Here is a 19,324-nt window from a genome sequence, read left to right as displayed (position 1 = left end):
CCCAGGTCCTTGTGTGTGAGATTCTTTTTCTCACATGACCACAAAATGCGTTAAATTCACATTGGACAAGTACAACATTATCCAAAATCGTGATAAGTCTGTCGTCTGCCACTGTACTTTGACCTGCTTACTTTGTAGTTCTGGTCTGTGTGTTACTCGTCGTGCCATTGGATAACATTTTGCGCGTGGAACAAACAGACTGTTTATCATCCAATCAGAGCTCGTGTTATATTTACTGCAGAGTGTGGGACGGTTTCTGAGAGTGTGGGATCGATTTTTTCCACACTGTCGATCCCGCACTCCCAGCGGCCAGGAATGTGAGAAAAGATTATCCATCACGACCGCGTAAACAAGTTTGTGGATAACCGCTAAAGGTGATTTGCAAACGATATGTTTAGACTGAGACAGATTTGATAACTGCGATTGAGCGTGAGTATATGTTCCCTGATCAAACGATGAGACTTCAATCAATACTTATACACCCACTCTCACGTCGGAAGAGACATACACCAGTGTTGACAAACAATTTATATACTCGCCACCATCCCCATCCCCATGTAAATAGAACTCAACAGCGCAACAAACAAGCTTAAATACCCTATTTGCCACAAAAAAGTATATATTATGTTATTTTACATTCTCCATGGGCAGGAAAATACTACCAAATGTAAGCAGGCAGAACGCATTTCTTATATTGTGAATTTTTATTGTCTAGAGACCAACTCCGGGACTGACGAGTATTAATTTTTAACATAATTGTTAGATTTGAACCAAAAAAGCGTATTTTTTTACGAAAAGAATAAAAGTTTGGAATTGAAAATTAATAGTTTAAAGTCAAAGGGATAGGTAACTGCGCTACGATCTTGTTTTCAACATGTAGTTTGATCAGATGTCATGTTTCAAACGGAGCGCGAATATTGTCAGTGCACAGTATACACAGTGTTGAAGTGCAATCCCTGAATCACTGTATTCAGGAGTGTTAATCCAGTAGGTGTTAAGAATGCGGTGTGTAAAGGTCACGGCTAAAATTGTGACTATCATGTAACTTTTCGCATGACAAGCAGTCGTAAGTAGGGTGAGAAAGAAGTGTAAATTTATACAAATCCCCTGATTTCTTGGCTTCTTTCTTCCATATTCAACATTTCAAACAAAATTACCTGACTGGCTGGGTCAGATTTGGTGAAGTTTTCAGATTAAACTTTTTAAATACTATAAGACAGAACAACAATTGGTTTGGCAATAAAATCTTACATTTTGAATACGAATTATTTCAATGTTGATTTTCATGACTTTAATAACTTTTTTGAAAGTCAGTCTTTTAAAATTGAGTGGAGAATAGGTAATGTAAAACAAAATTGTCGCAAAATTGTTGCAAAACAAAATTGTCGTGTTTTTCTATAAGAGATTAAATCTTATAAAAAAGGTATCAAGTTTTTGGCTTTAAGATTTTTCATTAATACCAAACTTTAGGTTTTCTGCCCCAAATATACCTCCTTCATCATTTAAGTAAACTATTGCTACCATACTAAACGTTAGCTTCTCTGAATTTAGAAAATATATAGTATAAAAGAGTTTTCATGTCATCTTTGATGAGAAATATTGCTTTCAAGAAAGTATGCTGGTTACGTGCGATGCTACTTTGTTTTGCAATAAGCAGAAGCTGCTACACACACACACACACACACACACACACACACACACACACACACACACACACACACACACACACACGCGTGTCTGTAAGGTACATCCGAAAACAAACTTATCGATCCTGTCCTGTCCCAAACGCACGCAATCTGCCAATATTTGATCTTGAAAGGACGGGGCACCGTCAGAGGTGACAGACCTTGAATGCCGGCAGTACCTACGTTCAATTTCAATGTCTATCCTGTGAACACTATATTTAGCTCTTTTCATCATTAGAAGGTTCTTAACAATGAGGACAGTGTCACCCATTCACCTCGGATAGCGTGTTGGAGTATATCTGGCGAGATACACAGGGGCGGACAACAAAACTGTTCGCGTAAAAAGATGTTGATGGCGGTTTCTCGGGGCGGTTTGGGAACGGACAGGACAACTTTTTTCTTGCTAGTGGGCGGGCATGTTTCATTCTTTTCCCAGCATTGAATGAATGGGACTCATGGTCCTGTGTTTTGGGCTGCCTATTAGGAGAGCAAGGGGAGGATAGCGGTTGGGGGCTTTTGTACTGGTCAGAGGGCCAAAGGTAAAGTTTCCTTATAGAAGTTGGGCGGGGGAACATTGGAGGTGGAGGGAAATATGTTAAATTCCTAATTAGGGGCCCGTTCGAAACAACTTTTACTTTCATGATATTTCAAGTTTTCATTTTGTTCAAAATACGTTAAAATTAGGTACAAGTAAAACCCATGTCACTTTCAACTTCTCAAAATCGACTGTTGGCTGCCCCTGAGATATGTAATGGGGTCATACTGACCCGCCAGTCTATTGAGAATGCATGAATTGAGTGAACGGCACTGAATTGTGACCGCAGCCGTGAGCGTGTTGAACACCGGGGTATAATGTGTGGAAAAGACAGTTTGCCCTCTTGCAACAGAAACTCCCCCACCTATATCTATGTATACTAAAAATTTCATTTTCCGTTGTACATCTTGAAAAATATGTACTATTATCTTACAGGAAAAGAGCGAATTCTGCACAATCTGTCCCTGACCTTGTTTCTAGGGGACACTTTGGCTGAAAAGGGAAGCGGGCGCACAAGCGTGTCCCGGCCTCTGGGATATTTTCAAATCAGAGCCCATCCGAAAGGGCACACGATTGTTTTTTCGATCTTTTCATAATATTTTCGAAATAAGAAATTTCCTACAGGCTTCTTCAAAAAATTATGAAACTATATGTAAGCTATACTTTTCAAGTGCTAGGTCTTGTTTATCTCGAAGGGATTTCTTCGCGCGAATGTGAAAATCATTCTTTTCTGGAGAAAGAGTAAGACGAATACATCGAGTCTTAAGAAACGAATAAGTACCAGGCCATCCAGAGATTGCAACTTGCAGGAGTTAAATTTCCTATGCGATGCAGTTTGTGCATTCACCTCCTCAGTAATTGTACCAGTTGACCGCACACTGACAATGACTAATCATTTTAGACATTTTCGCATAATTTCGGTTCACCAGCCAAGAATTCACCATTTTATTTATGCTTCATCAGGATGAAATTAAATCAGTGATTGGCCTCCACCAATCAGGTATGTCGATAAACGAGCAAAAAATATACCTAAGGTGACACGTAGGTTGACCTTTCACCCCGTACTGGTACGCATAAACCACTCTTACCTTTTGTGTCGTTTATTCTGGGTCAGCGTCGTGGTAGCGGGGCTTTTCTTGTTTCGTGTGTTCACCTGATTGCGATTGTCCTTGTCGCAAGACGAAGCGTTCCGACCAAGTATTTGTCGCTCTGTGCTTTTCAACGGGCGAGGATTAATCCCAAGAAGGAGGATATTTCAAGTTTTCAGAATTTGGTAAACTTTTTGTGCCCGTAGACTTTGGATTTTGTAGAAAGTTATCGAAAGACCCAGACGCCCAGCTTTAATAGGTAAGACTAACTGACAAATCTGTCTGTTCGGCCATGATGGATTCTATGTTTATTTTATGAACAAAGTCGGTGTCAATCATTCGGGTATTGCTGAAATTCAATCGTCAAACTTTTGTAGACCCATGCATCGACCGGGTACAAAGACAGGGTGGTGGACAAAATCATTGAAGTTTACTTTTGTCGCAATCAACAGGTTTTAAAGCATCGGTAGATACCGCAAAACGCAGAACCATGAACAAGCTGAGGCGAAAAACTTCGTTGTTTCTTTCCTGTGTACTCATACTGTTGACAGGTAAGTACATAAACGTTGAGGGTTCTCACCTAAAGGGTGACAGTCGACATGGTCCTGTTCGATATCCAAATGTCCGTCATAGTTTATCATATACATACTCTAGCAATTTTTGTCTCAATGTTTGTGCAACACTGGTCAGTTTGATACGGGATATTTTCTTGTCATTTTTCAACACGATTTTGAATTTACATTTCGAACTGACTGATTCATTTCTACCTTTAACTTATATCCGTTTGAACAAGTACATATTATGTCGTTCACCGACTAAAAATGCTCGTGTATCGAAATGTGTGATCTTGACCTCAAGAGGAGTTTTTTCTATGAGGTGAAGGTAAACTGCGTCAATGGACTTCAACATATATGCAGGTTGAAATTTCCCTTTGAATAACATCACCTCGTTTACAAATACATTTGTCACTTCACTGACTTCAGTGACAGAATGTCACTCTGAAAATGTAAGGAGAAAAAACTTATTGTGTAATGATAGGGGTTTCCATACATTTGTGTAATTGTTCACAGTATAAAGCAGGAACATTGCGTGTTAGGCTTACTTGCTTACATCAAAAAGTCACATGTAAAAAGGAGACCACAAACTTTGAAGACTTACTGAAGATAAATGACCTGCTAATATTAACCTTTATGACCCACGGCGATTCTACATGATAATTAAGACATGAAAAGCGTCAGGGAAAGCTTATGTCTCATAAGGTTTTATCGTGAAGTTGTTTTATCACTCTAAAACTTTGATATCGTTTCACCGATACTGATTGTAGCGCCAGTGAAATCTACTCCAATACAATTCAAAAAGTCCTTTGAGGCTGGCATTTTGTATCTTGTCAAGTATGAAATGTTAAAACGGACGTCGACTCAAACCTTAAGTCACAGCATGCGTAGGTCTAGTAAAATCACTTTGTTGTGTCTTTTCGGCCATTATTGCGCAATGCCTCACGCAAGTCTCTAAAACACAGACCACTTAAGTTTTAGAAGATAACTGTGACTTACATGGCTATGAGAACTATAAACAAATTTAGTCCCAATGTGAAAAGGGTAGTAGGCCGAAGACTCTTCAACTGATCTTTATAGAGAGTGATTTTTATCGCTGTCTGCTATACTGCATGGATGATGGCTGTAAGATGAGTGCATAAAGAAATAATGTCGGACTCTTTCCTGCTCAGTACAAGGGCGGTGATTATACTTAGAAGCCATGCCAGATATCAAGGCATTGATGACACAGACTTTCAGCTACGGTGACACATGTTTAGTAAATATCCCCTTAATCTCACCAACATGCTAGTCTTGGTAATTGACTACTCTTTCCACGGTCACCTGTGGTCTATTCCGCTCTGCGTGTATGCGCCCCATAGACGTGTGTACATATGCCTGAGAAGTCTTCTTCTCAGGCATATGTACACACGTCTATTGGGCGCATACACGCAGAGCGGAATAGACCACAGGTGACTGTGATTCCTTCTCATGTTGTTGCTTTCAAAACGTGACGTCGGATCAAGATGAATGACTCATAACCAGAGACTATCAAAGATGGGACCATACACCAGGGTACCGGTGTTTTGCCCCCTTTAATTGTTAAAATATACGGATAAATACCCCGCCTAAAGCTACAGTCTAGCATAAAGAACAAGGAGTACATTACGATGTTGATTTGTGACGTGACTTGTTTCGAATACCAATTTCTGCCCAGTTAAGTGACACGCTTGGTTGATTTGAACTTTGTAAAGGGAAAGTATTCAGACAATTGTCTCGTCCGTAACTCGGTAAAAGTACTTTGGTAGGAATCAATTCATTCACAATTTGATATTATCCAAGTAATCGGTATACTCTACTGTATAGTCGTCTTGTTTGTTGTCATATTTGGTAATGGCGGTGGATTTCGTTTTCCTAGGACACGAGTGTGCTCAAAATAAAAACATTAATGTAAATCTGGGACCTCCTTGTTGACTGCTCCTCTGCCTTGCAAAGGAATTTTAAGAAATGCTTCTTGAATTCTTAAAGCATGTTGTTCATCGATTAAAAATTTGAGGGTGAATGTTGTAGTTGTAGAAGGGTTAAGCTTACACAACAATACAGTTTCAATCCAAGTATAAAAAGGTCGCGGAAAAGGCCAAGGATTTTCTTTATTCTGTATTTTTACCGGACCTTCGATTTCACCGACTGTCTGGCCTCGACATTAAAGCCACACCTGTTATTGTCACTGCATTCCTCTCAGAAGGCCTCGACCCGGTGAGTACGCAGGGGTCGGTCACCAGAGTCATGTCGGAGCGTCCGCCACACATGCCTTTCTGCAGCGATAAAAATATAAACACTGTACTACACACTTCTTCCATGTCGGGATTAACACATGCATTATATTATGGAGAATGTGCCTCGTGAATACTTGTTGGGGGCTCATTTTAATCTCAATGAGTAAACTTTTCACCGACTTACTTTTATGAAAATCGAAAGTGTCATTTTTTCTCTGGCGGCCATTTTGAATTTCAAATATCGGTAAATTTAAAGTTATTTGTTTCCATTTTACCAAAATTTTCTCGGTGGCCCTCGGGTTTTATTCTTGATTTTGAAAGAGAAGGTTTAAAGTTTCGTTGAGGAAAGTTTGAGCAAAGGTTTAAGTCTTTCTAGGCGCACACCACCGAAATGCAGGGAGGGGAGGATTGGTAATTCAGATGGTGGTGGTTGTATTCGGTGGTAATATCTTACGTATAGGAGTTGCATAGCAATCTGCAGTGCTTATCGGAATCTAGGTTTTACAGGTTAAAGGTCACAGGTAAAAAGGACGTTAGTCGGACAGTTGGTATGGAAACTGTCATGGTGGTATATAACTAGTGTGTACACACGTATGAAAGAAAAGAAATAAAATGAAAAACACGTCTGTAATTTTTGCAATTCCGTTTTGTGTATTACTCCCTAAAACACGGAACAGATACGCAAAGAAGAAAAAAGTTACATTTTGAGCGTGTGCATTTCCATGACGACTGAATGTAGTTCCAGACAAGAAACAAAATTCATCTATCAATTGATACTGCTAGTGTGTTGATTCCAACAGTTCCATCGTGCACGTGAAAAAAGCAAAGCGTTGTCCAACTGGTTAATTGAGACCAATCAATCTAAGATGGGGGGGGGGGGGGCTTGAAACCTTCGGTCTGCATAAAAAAATTAACTCTAAGATTGGGGTGGGGGTCCTACAACCGACGGTCTGCATTACAAAAATCAGCAAAGCATGAAACTTAGGAATGTTTTGATAACTGTATGAGTACATTATTTTCCGAACATGTTTTTTGAAATTCCAATAAACTAATAAATTTCAACAGGTACGCGATCTCGTTCGCTGGAGTAAGAGAATTTCATTATTTTCAAGGCTCACACGTGGATCCTAACGCACAAATTTGGCGACTATCTTTGATATTAAGTGTTTTTTATTGCGCAAATAAAATTCGACTAAATACTCCGTCATTTGCGAGTTAATGACAATCGATTTGTGCTTATTTTCTTTTAGATTTCTTTTAGAATTTTGGATATCCGACTTGATCAGGCTTCTTTACTGCCTTTACCGCGAATTTCAAAGAGCCCTTAAAGCAAAAAGAACATGCGAATGGATCAATCACGCATGTCAAAGTTTGCAAACTATCTTACTAAGGGAGCTGTCATTATTTACGGCTGGGGGTCGGGAAATGAGAGGGGGTCACTCAAAAATGGTGATCAGAAGGGGAAGACTTTTAAAAATGATAAGCCTACAGGGGGATTTTCACGTGTGACAATTGTTCTTAGTATCACTAAATGAAGTTATTTTAATGTCAAATTTTCAAAAGTTTGTTTATCAGGAGGGGGAGACCCCTGCCTTCTGACCTCACCTTGTGTATTTCCTGCTTTACAACTGCCCTATCATCAAAACCACACACCGGTGTCTGTAATGCATGACTGTCACATCAGGCTTCTCATCCCCGTATTTCTTGCTGTGATATGCTTACCTTTGTTGCGTCTCACTGCTTGAGGACGCCCTAGGCAAGTTCAGATCGGTACAGATCAGTGTTTACAAACATTAAGTGCATAAATGTCTAGGTTTAATTCACATCTCAAACCCTCGTCCTGTCAGTCAGTATCCCTTTGCCTATTTCTGCGAAGTCAGGAAAAAGCGGCAATATTAAGCCAAATCCTGGAGTGTTTTTACTACAAGACATGTCATAGCAGGTTTAGTCAGTAAAAAACCATATTTACAATATATATTTTAAGGGCTAACAAACGTTCAAGTCTTTGTTAAAATGGGGCATACACTATGCCTTACTGGTTTTAACCAACTTGACATGATAGTGATTTGAACTGGGCGAGTGATATAGTTATGACTGGCAAGATATGATTTATTCTTTATCATAAAATGACACTATTTTCATTAATCCATTTTCAAAAGTGTATCATCGGGAGAGAGACTTTCCCTCCTCCCCTCAGTCTTGCCAAGTTCATCGAAGCTATTTGTTCATCAAAAGTCAGATATGTTTTCATGTTTATAAACACTTTTCTCACTTTGAGCTGAGATAATTTCCCGTTCTCATCCAAAAACTTGCATTATTATCCGTGATTGTTATTCTTGATCATTGAAGAGAACTTTGCAGTGACAAATGGTAAAAATATATCCATTCACTCAAGTCACTGATTAGTTATTAATGTCATGGCACATTTCTTCAGCACACCATGGACAAGCTACTTCAACGGCTGCTGCCACTACTGCTGCTGATCCAACAACTGCCATGGGATCAACAAAAGGAATGACGGCACGAACAACGACTGACGGCACCACCGAAGCCGGCGAAACGAGCGCGGCGGCACAGCCAACGACAGCGCAGCCAATGACAGCGCAGCCAACGACAAGCGAAGACAGTCCAACCACTGCCGAAATGGTGACGATGACGATGACGCCCTCGGCAGAACCTGAGACTACGGCGGAGCCTGCCGCCCCTACAGCCGAGCCTGCTCCCGAAACAACCCCCGAAGCGGCAACGGAGCTTCGTAAGTGGTTTTACGGAGAGAGAGAGAGAGAGAGAGAGAGAGAGTTTATTGCATTTCAAGGTCTCTGGCCTATAAGGAGTTAAACGTCAAGAAAAATGCATACTATTAATAATGAGGAAGAAAGTTACAGAAATACTGATATTTAAATCCTTTTTCAAATCTGGAAAGCCTTAACAACAAAAGTGCCCAATGTACGTATAGTGCTTTCACGAGAAGAACGTAATAATTGCAGAAATTAACGATGGTTTGGATAAAAGTAAATATCTTTAGAAGTGTATATTGATCTCAACTCGTGCGTGTTCGCATATATATATATATATATATATATATATATATATATATATATATATATATATATATATATATATATATATATATATATATATATATATATATATATATATATAAACACGTATAAGTTATTTAAAGCACAAAGGATATGTTTTGTTAGATGATATATGTATATGATAAATATATTATATATATAATAAAAGGTATTATTATTATTATTATTTTGTTTTTCAGCTGACAAGGTGGAGCTAAAGTTGATCCTGGCTGCTTTTTTCTATGCCTTGGTGATAGTTTGTACTCTGATTGTTGTAGTATCCTGTGTCTTCTGTCAGTGCTGCCGTAAAAGAATCAAGGATACAGGCGCTTACGGGTAAGTCATGCAAACTCTGCATCTCTCTCTCTCTCCTATAATTATTAAGAATTAAGAACTGGTATACTTGTATAAACTTTGGAGTATTTGATAAATATTTATCTGACAGTTCATCCAGCAAAATTAGTTTTACTTAATTGCTTCAACCCACTGTTTACGAAAGGTAGAAGTTCATGTGCCATACATCATTATTAAGATAGAATGGACGTCGGGGAACATTTTTCGGTCTCTCATTTTTGTACTAAACGTTTGTGTTACTCGTAATGACTCATTATGAAGGGTGCAAAGCACATGAAGTTGTCCCGTCTTGTGAAAATCAACAATTGACCATTGGATACCAGCGGCCTTTCTGAATTTCAAATATTTGTAAATTTCGGGTGACTTCTTTCTCGAACACTAAAATTTACACGATGACCATTGATTTCATCCGTTATTATCAAAGAGAATAGGTTAAAGTTTCTTTGGGGAAACCTTGAGTAAAAGTTTCGGCTTGCAAGTACATTTTACGGCTACACTTCCAGGTTGGGTTACAGTGGCAGAGAGGGAAAATACTGAAACAAAATCAAATTTCAACATGTCATTTTTTAAAGTTCAAAGTTTTCTAAGTTTTGTTCGCACAAGTAGAAAATGTAGACAAGATAGACAGACAGACAGACAGACAAAGATAGATGGACAGAGATAGACAGACAATCTGAAGGATTCTGTATTCCAAGTGCAAACATTGACATATTTCATTGAAATATAAATCCATTGGAAAACACGATTAATATCAGATGAAAAGTCCATGCTTAACATTTCTATAAGTTTAGCAGACTTTTCTTCCGTAACAAACAAAAAATATAAAAACTTGTTGTACGACAATGTCAACTTATCATCAAAAATTGCGGTGTCTCGAACAATCCATAACGTCATTTAAATGAATGTGTCGACTATTGTTTGTTACAGGGACAAAGAAGGCGTCGACAATCCACTTGACATTGTACAGGATGAAACGGGAAACGAGAGGCCACTGTAAACACAGTTACATCGCTTGGAGTGGCTACTCCTAACTCAAATCACACTTTTATTTTCTTTGCTTTATTTTGTTTATTTAAGTTCGTCGATGGTGGCGCACTTTATACTTGTTGTACAGGACACAAGTGGGATATACATTCTAAAGTTTCTGCCATTTTTGTTACCATTTAATTACACAAGATCCCGAAGAGATATTCAGTGCCAGGGCATGTATGCTTTTGTTTTCCACAAGAAAACTCACGAAGATACGAAGAATTGTCTTACTCTTTGTATAAACGAATATACTATGAAACCTGTATTACCCGAGTGTTTAAAATATCGAATCCCAGGCCATTGTAGATGTTAATAATTGGGTGCTGATCCGATTGACGGGTTTTGGGCGTTTCAATTTGTAAGGCGGTCAGAGAACCCTGCAGACAGTTTTAACCAGTGAACAACATGAAGATATTATAAAAAGTGCAAAAAACAAAAGGGAAAAAAAAAGATAACGGACTCGTTTCACCGAAGACCGCTGCATATTCCAGTCTTAAATCGTGTTTCCATCTTATAACATTGCTATGTCTTATTAATATATGTCTCTCGAATTTTCTTTTTCTGTTCTCATTAACCCTTTTCTGTTTCATAAATACACACACCAAGGAAAATTGGAGAGGTTGAAAGGATCACTTTGTACATAAAGTGAGAATATAGCTCATTCATGCTGTATCTGTGACACTGTCGATGAAATGTATAGTCTGATTTTTTAAAATTATCAGTGTCACAGAAAATAAGTCGATCTAAGCATTTCACTCATTTGTAACATTTCTTCTATAAATGTACGCTAATTTATTAAAGGTATGATAATGGTTGACTTTCAGATGTGCATCATTTGTCTTTCCTTTCATCCAAGTTATTCATTTACGGAGGTTTAATCATTTTCAACAATAGCGACACCAAGCGTAGAATTAGATGATACCTTTGTTAACGGAAGGGCTCGATGACAAGGGAACGAATACGCCTAAAAGCTAGTTTTGAATCGATGACAAACTGTATTTATGAATGACTTCTTGCGTATTCAGAGAAGCAGTTATTCCCACCCGAGGCGGATATACACATGTTTTAACTGACTATTTTTGACGACTTACCGTTTTCAAAAAGTTTGGTTTGTACTGGATTCAACATTTGTTTTCTTTTTTATCCAAGAATATTTACAATGCGGGCGTTCCTGCCTTCGTTATACAACGTTACTCTTTCTGTCACCTGGTCATGCTGATTGTCTTCAATGTCGTTCATCTCTTCTTTTGTACAGATGCGGAATCACTGACTTGTCTTCTCACATTTTAATCAACTGCTCTCTTCTATTGCCAGGTTGACCACCCCTCTCAGAATTGTTTAAATTGAACATGATAACATGATTATAACAAAACCACGATTTTGTTGGGCAAAGGAGTTCTTACATTTGAAAAAAAGACATTGTAATTTTGCTTTTCATGATTTTAATCACTTTTGAGTATCAGTGTCTCAACCATTGCCATTTTAGAATGAAGATAGATAATGATAAATAGTCTTTTTTTGCTACATATGTTCTTGTTTCAAGTGAAATACTAAATTTCAAGTTTTTATCATCAATACCAAAATTGAGGTTTTCTACCCCAAATATATATCCTATTCAAACTATTGCCACCATACCAAACTGTAGAGTCTCTGCTTTTTGAAAATATATAGTATGAGGGGTTTCCTTGTCATCTTTGATGAGAAATATTGGTTAAGTGCAACTCCACCTTAATTGTACGATGGTGGTAGTGCACTGTTTGCTTCAGTAAAGGGTTACTGTATGAAGGACAGCATTGACACGACAGTGCTACCCATCGTCTGGTGCTCGTTCACAAAGGTGAAGATCTTGTAAATCTGATGTTTTTGTTTTTAAATAGCAAGATTTGAATTGACCCAAAGTAGTCACGGTTCCGTTGTATCGTATACCGTCCTTTGCGGTGAAATATTTATGGAATTCCAGTTTATGGTTTCGGTCGTCTTTTGTGAATATTTGTGAAAATATGATTTTTATACACATTCACGGCCTACGAGAAAGCCCCCATGTACCGAAGTATATTACTAGTCAGTCAAGCGGCCCTGATTGGCCAATGAAGAGTCTCATATAACAATATTGAGACACTTAATCGGTCAATCAGCGCAATATATGTTATTATGAATGGTACAATGCGCGACGTGTTGACTAGGCGAGTGCAACATGGAGCGAATTGTTCCCAAATGGAGTCTAAACCCGCCCACAAAGGTATGTTGCTATTTTAAGTGTTTCAACATATGTGTTTCTGGTGACGCTTTTAAAGTGGTTTTCTCTGTAGGTCTGAACAAACATCGTCAAAAGTTTGCGCGGCTTTTTAAATAATCTTCTAGTAACCATTCAATTTTAACATCCTTACATGCTCTTTGCTATTTCAACGTCCCTCTAATTAACCTTCACTGTTAGTTGGAGTTACCTGTTTTATCACAACTTGCTGGTATATTATTATTTTTACCACACTAGGTTTGAGCACTCTCCCGATAAATGACCCACTGACACTTTTAACACAGTGATGGTATTTCCGTCCAACTTTTCCAGCGCTTTACATCTTACCTACACACGATCCTTTACAAGTCTGCTCTCGTTTAATAAACACGTACTACGGACATCACAAATACTGCTGTGCACCATGACACCATAGCAACCATTGGCAATCAGATGCGTAAGTACATATTTCAATATACGACGATCAATCACAAACCACTTTCGCCGTCGCATCACCCCAACAAAAACTCATCTTGGGAAAGTAAAGATATGCTAAGTTTTCGCTTGAAAACGAAAGATCATTTATGATGTTAATTTCAATTATATGTAACACGGAGGAACGCACAACCCTCTCCCCCTCCCGCAGTCCTTAGAAATGACACCTCTCTGAAGTAGTTGAGAAGGTGGTGAAGGTGAAAAGTTATTAACACTTGCTATAAAATGAATGGAATGAATGAGTTAACGTCTATCTGAATCTCTTGCTTTCTGTCTAGCTGCATGACTTTCTGTCTGTCTGCCTGCCTGTCTATCTGTCTGTCTGTCTGTCTGTCTGTCTGTCTGTCTGTCTGTCTGTCTGTCTGTCTGTCTGTCTGTCTGCCTGTCTGTCTGTCTGCCTGTCTGTCTGTCTGAACGTATGTATGTATGTATGTATGTATGTATGTATGTATGTATGTATGTATGTATGTATGTATGTATGTATGTATGTATGTATCTATCTATCTATCTATCTATCTATCTATCTATGTATCTATGTATGTATGTATGTATGTATGTATGTATGTATGTATGTATGTATGTATGTATGTATGTAAATTACGCGCCATCTATCGTACGGCTGACGGGAACGATCACACATTATAAGGAAATTACTATCTGGAATGACGTCGGACGTCTTCAATAGAAACAGCAGATAAATCACGCCATTAACTTGACACGTACGTAATGGCATAACGCTCAAACAGCAATTATATAAAATGATTTACGCAAAAAATTTACCTTCACTGTCAACAATCATTAAAGAATAGAGACCTGTTTTCTCGTTACTGAGAGAACATTAATTTTCAATTTTTCGTTCAATCATAGAATAGAATTATCATATCAGGAAGTAGATATTTGGTAGTTTAATTTCATCGTGAACAAACCCGTTGTGTAATTTGTCTATATGCTTTATATGGAATAATACACTGATGAGTGAGAGGGTTGCAAGAGTGTTGTCCTCTCGACCAGCTCAATTTTGAGTTGTTATGCTGCTTTGTTAATGTTTGCCTTGTTACTTATAAATTTCTGGATACTTACTTTGCACACCATTCTTTTCAATTTCAATTTTAAATTATTTGGAAAATTATGTTTGATTGAGAGAGGAGATAACATTTTTGTAAAATTGTGTCCTCAAATGTTTCCTTACAGAATGACCCCTTCAGATTGTCACAACTGACTTCCTAAAAGTATATAATTGTTAGTATCTGGCGAAAGTGAGTTTCATGATTATTTAAAGGTAATTTTGACATTTTAACTGAAATATTCACTAGATATAATTAAACAAATTATTAAAATGCTTTTCACCACTGCTTATAATCAGACTAGAAAACTTAATCAGAAAAGTAACTTTTGTTGGTACAAATCAAACTGAATTGTGGGTATTTTATTGTACTCTTGTATGCAATGAAGTTATAAGACTGTTTCAATTGCAGTGAGTTAGGCATTGAATCCTTTACCCCAAACACAGGGTAATACAATTGCTAGCCGTGATGATCGGGGAGGGATGGTACTCTTCATCCACAGGATGAAACAATCTTCCCCTCGGTTGTGACGACATCGAATACAGACTTGTTGTACCAGAACTTCTCTATAGCTCTTGATCTTCTTGTTCTGACGGTACACCCTGGCCCACCTTGGCAAAATTTGTCCATTGTTTTCGGATGCAATAGCGCCCTCTACCACAACCTTCAGGAAAAAGTGACACTCCAGACAAAAGTGTTGAAGACCACGTCTCGCCGCTACCACCAAGCAACAACGTCATGACAACATTCTAGTTTCACTTCAATATTTGCCACTGACGATATAATACGAAAGGGAAAAGGGAGAAGAAGAGGTGAAATATGTTGCGTAACGTAAATCATCTTTTGGGAGCCGTCATTATTTACAGCCTGGGGGTCGGAGGATATCTGAGGGGGTCACTAAAAAATTGAAAGCTGGAAGGGGGTTGCTCGAAATATGGAGAGAAAGAAGGGGGTTCCTCAATTTTTGGTGCAAAATGAATTGAAACACCTCTCAATGGAGAGAGGGTTCAGTCAAAATTTCTGTTTTAGAGACGGGGTGTTACTCAAATTCATCATGGTTGGCGGGGGTGTACTCGAAATTTCAGATGAAATTCCTCAGACCCCCCAGGCCGCAAATAATGATGGCTCCCTTATGTGACTCACAGTGCAAATTACACCTTTCCATCTTCAATTTTATTCCTCAGTTTTATATTCCATGGACCTGTTAAACTTGTGTGTCGTATGATCTGCTGCCACGTCTAACTAACTGTATGGCGCACAAGCTCAAAGCGAATTGACTGGTTTATGTGCACACCCTTATTGACATAGACTTCAACTGGAGTTTCAAACTGTAGTCTTACAAATTTACATCCTCAAGACACAAGATTTAAAACGGTAGTTAGCAGGACTCAGAAGTCACACGATATCGTGCTTTGAATATTGCATTGACTAATGTTCAAGAAATTCGCAGGACCTAAGAACATAGGGTTATCCCGTTATCACTCATTTGCCCGATAACAGAGTATTGTTTGTCGGTGTTAAAGCGATCCCACCCACCCATGCAGACATTGGGAGGGCTGAGAACGTCGACAAGCCGTTCTGCACAGCGTAACACGGTATACAATCCTAAAACAGGTACCATGATAATGTTTGTCCATTCGTTTCAAGAAAAGTAATTTCAGCTCGGCATATCTTATTGGATGATGTACATAAAGTATACGTAATTTTTTTGGACTGCCGCTTGAATCTCAGGACGTTTTTATCGGTGTGATACATTGAATGAACCCTATGCAAATTGCTATAAGCTTAGCTCTTCTAGATCTGTTCCGAAGAAGGCTACTCCAAAATTCATACAATTTCCAAACGCACCTACTATACCAGGGAGAGGGTTTACCATGAGTGGCCGTTAGTGGGACAGTACCACTTATTTATATCTGAATTTGGCTGTAGATAGTCTTTAGCAGGATCTCTCTCAAAAAAATATATTACGCAATTCCAGCACAGCGCTTAACTTTCATCGAAAGACATTATTCTAGTTTCGGCTCCAGCAGCTTCTACCTTGATATCAAATGCTGGCTATGATTTCTTCAAATCCTGTGAATTTGTCGTGGTTATTCACTTGTTGACAAGGAATTCCGACCGTTCATTCGGCCAGACAAGCTACTATTCACAAGCAACGTCCGAACACCGAGTGGCGGAACACGCCGTTTCCAGTACTCAAAACTGCAGTATTGTGTAAAACGATGCATGCAATGCTATGGTGTTACAATATACTGCAGCTGGTACAAGAAATCACCGAAAAACTTGTCCGTTTGACCAATGAGCATGCTGGACCAAACTCTTCTTATGTTTGCGATGGTCTTATTGTAAGCTGCATTTCATGATTATGAATGAAAATGCAAACCCAGGGTGATGAAATTTTAACGCACCCAAACTATGTCCAAAAAGTTTAGTCTTGTCGACAGCCGTACTGAACCAAAAAGCTTAGTTAAACCTATGTACCTCCATGTACATCCATGGCATCACGAATGTAATACCCAGTACAGTAAAGTATCTGTGTTCGTTGCCAACACGACCGGGATCAAAAAGTCAAATAACAACAAAGTCACACATGATGATACAGCTGGAAATAACTTTGATCTATCTTCAAAGCCATGTTGAGCGTCATCCTTGCTCATAAGCGGCCAGTTTCTTGTGCAAAATTTGGCATATTCAGAGAGCAGCGAATGGAAAATGAATATTCGCTGAGCTCTTGTTACTGAGCCAGGTTTCCATCAAAGTCTTACTTCAGACAGTTCTATCTAAAGCGAAATAGAACAGTTACTATAGCATACGATTTGTCATACTACGGAAGCATTTTGACAAGTCGTTCTGCTTAATACCGTACTTTCCCCACAAAACCAATCGTTACATTTTCAAGCGTTTAGGGGTCAGCAACTGAAAGCCTCTGTATTCCTTCGCTGTTCAAGATTTCTGAAACTTTGCCTCTACACTTTCGGCGCCTACGATCCCTCCGTCTTATACTTCATCGTGGAATTTTCGGCGCCGTTTTTAATGTGCAGGGTATTAATATTGCACACACATCAGTGACCCGAGTTTTTAATTTCCTTTTGTCGCAGCATGTATTAAGTGAACCACTTTGAAATTACGTGGGCGGGGAGTAAGCTTAAAGAGTTTCAGTAAATTGATATCGTTCTCGCAAACTTAAACTTGAAGAAAATTGAAAGATGTGAATAGCCCCGATTGTTTCACTGATAGAGGACTCAGATAATTTACATCACGTCCACGGAGAATTAAACACGAACTTTTTTCTGACACTACATTGGATTTGTACAATTAAGTGTTAAACCAAACTTTTTATTGAATTTCAGCGTACTTAACACCTTGTTTATTTCCCCGGGTTCAACAGATCACTGTAATAAACGAGAAGCCAGCTTAGCACATGAACTTAATCAGTGAACTTTTTCGATGCTTGCGTTTCACAAAGCGAATTTCTGTGTGAACAGTAAGGGCTAATTTCGACATTACTTCGTGTTAAAGCCCCAATAGCTGCGAATGTGCAATAAACCGATCTAAAAATATCCTCAGTTTTCCAAGATTTTTCTTTGAATAAGACCCATTAAAGACTGAAAAAGTGTATAACACTGCCACAAGTGTCGAAAGTGGCACATAAATACAAACGTTTTAACATCATTTTAGATTTCCCGCCAATTTCAAAAATTTATCATATGACAGAAATAAGGATAACAACAACAAAATGTTGGCCTTCGTGTGTTGTGCATTCAAGTCAATGGTATCATGCTTGTTTCTTTTATGTTCACGATGTGTATGTGCAGGAAATGCTGGGGGGGTTTTGTACTTTTCCGTGGGACGCCATTTTATGAGTGCGGCACCCGTTTATTATTCAGCCAGTCAAAACGTATAGGCATGGTCCAAATCAGTGATCTTTTATGCATGTCCTTCAGTTAGCACATTTACACGAACCAACTCTGGTTTGAAAATGAAATCATGAAAATAATGCATAAAATTGGCAGCTATTGGGGTTATAATCCATGATCTCGCATTCTCACTCGTTTACTATATCTCTTGTTCGTCTGCCAACTACGCTAAGGTTAATTCGATTTCTCGTCTCCGTTTTAATTTACACCAGTGTTCGAGTTCATTTCCATGTTAAGTCCGTATTTTACAGGTAATAAATGTCAATAATAATGGAAACTTGATCATAGTAATAATTACCCTTACTTTATGACGAATGCCGATATTTTGATATCTCCTGATCAACTCTTATTCGCCAGTCCTAAGCTGTGCAACGTCAGTGGTTCTCGGAAATGTTATCCATATCGCAAACCATATTACGCCAGTTTTATTTTGACATTTGCCAGACTTGAAAAATGTCACGATTACTTTTGTGAAAAATCCGCCGCTTTTAATTTGAAAGTAAAATGGGAACCGCTTGATGTTGGTTGTTTACATATCATTATAGTGACTGTAGAAGGGATTGGCACAGGCAGCTACCACTACATCATCATCGTCATCGTCGTCGTCGTCGTCGTCGTCGTCATCATCATCATTATCAGCATCATCATCATCATTATCAGCATCGTCATCATCATCATCATCACCACCACCACCACCACCACCACCACCACCACCACCACCACCACCACCACCATCATCATCATCATCATCATCATCATTATCACCGTCATCGCTACCATGACTGTTGTTGCTTTTCTTGTTCCGAAAGAACTGTCAGCATTTAAAAAGCCCCCTGCTTCATGATTGGTTTATTATTATCGATCGCCGTTCAAAAATTACCTCATCAGTGATGGAGATAACGTTCTTAAGTTACTATTGCCAATTCAGCCACAATCTTAAGTCAAACTAAACGAATCGTCGATGAATAAATGCTCCTTAGCCTGGACTAGCAGTCAGGTCATCTGTCAAACACTGCTATTACTGTGGTAACATTT

General features: G+C 38.6%; 1 protein-coding gene across 1 annotated transcript; it reads left to right on the top strand.

The window, feature by feature from the left end:
* Positions 1-3,300: 3,300 nt before the first annotated feature.
* Positions 3,301-11,403, top strand: LOC139150325 (threonine-rich protein-like). Its single transcript, XM_070722626.1, has 5 exons — positions 3,301-3,567; positions 3,761-3,859; positions 8,552-8,872; positions 9,398-9,533; positions 10,479-11,403. Exons 2-5 carry the CDS (start codon positions 3,799-3,801, stop codon positions 10,546-10,548), a joined length of 588 nt encoding a protein of 195 aa, XP_070578727.1. The 5' UTR covers positions 3,301-3,567; positions 3,761-3,798; the 3' UTR covers positions 10,549-11,403.
* Positions 11,404-19,324: the final 7,921 nt, after the last annotated feature.

Source organism: Ptychodera flava, chromosome 14 (genome assembly GCF_041260155.1).
Source record: "Ptychodera flava strain L36383 chromosome 14, AS_Pfla_20210202, whole genome shotgun sequence".
Lineage (NCBI taxonomy): Eukaryota > Metazoa > Hemichordata > Enteropneusta > Ptychoderidae > Ptychodera > Ptychodera flava.
The sequence above is the reverse complement of the archived record's forward strand: the minus strand, read 5'-3'. Positions and strand labels throughout refer to the sequence as shown.

What these genes read in the sequence shown, in the direction of transcription:
- LOC139150325 (XM_070722626.1), top strand. Translation starts at nt 3,799, where the DNA reads ATGAACAAGCTGAGGCGAAAAACTTCGTTGTTTCTTTCCTGTGTACTC. An exon ending in TGTACTCATACTGTTGACAG is followed by an intron (nt 3,860 to 8,551) that starts GTAAGTACATAA and finishes ACATTTCTTCAG; the next exon opens with CACACCATGGACAAGCTACT. An exon ending in CGAAGCGGCAACGGAGCTTC is followed by an intron (nt 8,873 to 9,397) that starts GTAAGTGGTTTT and finishes TTTGTTTTTCAG; the next exon opens with CTGACAAGGTGGAGCTAAAG.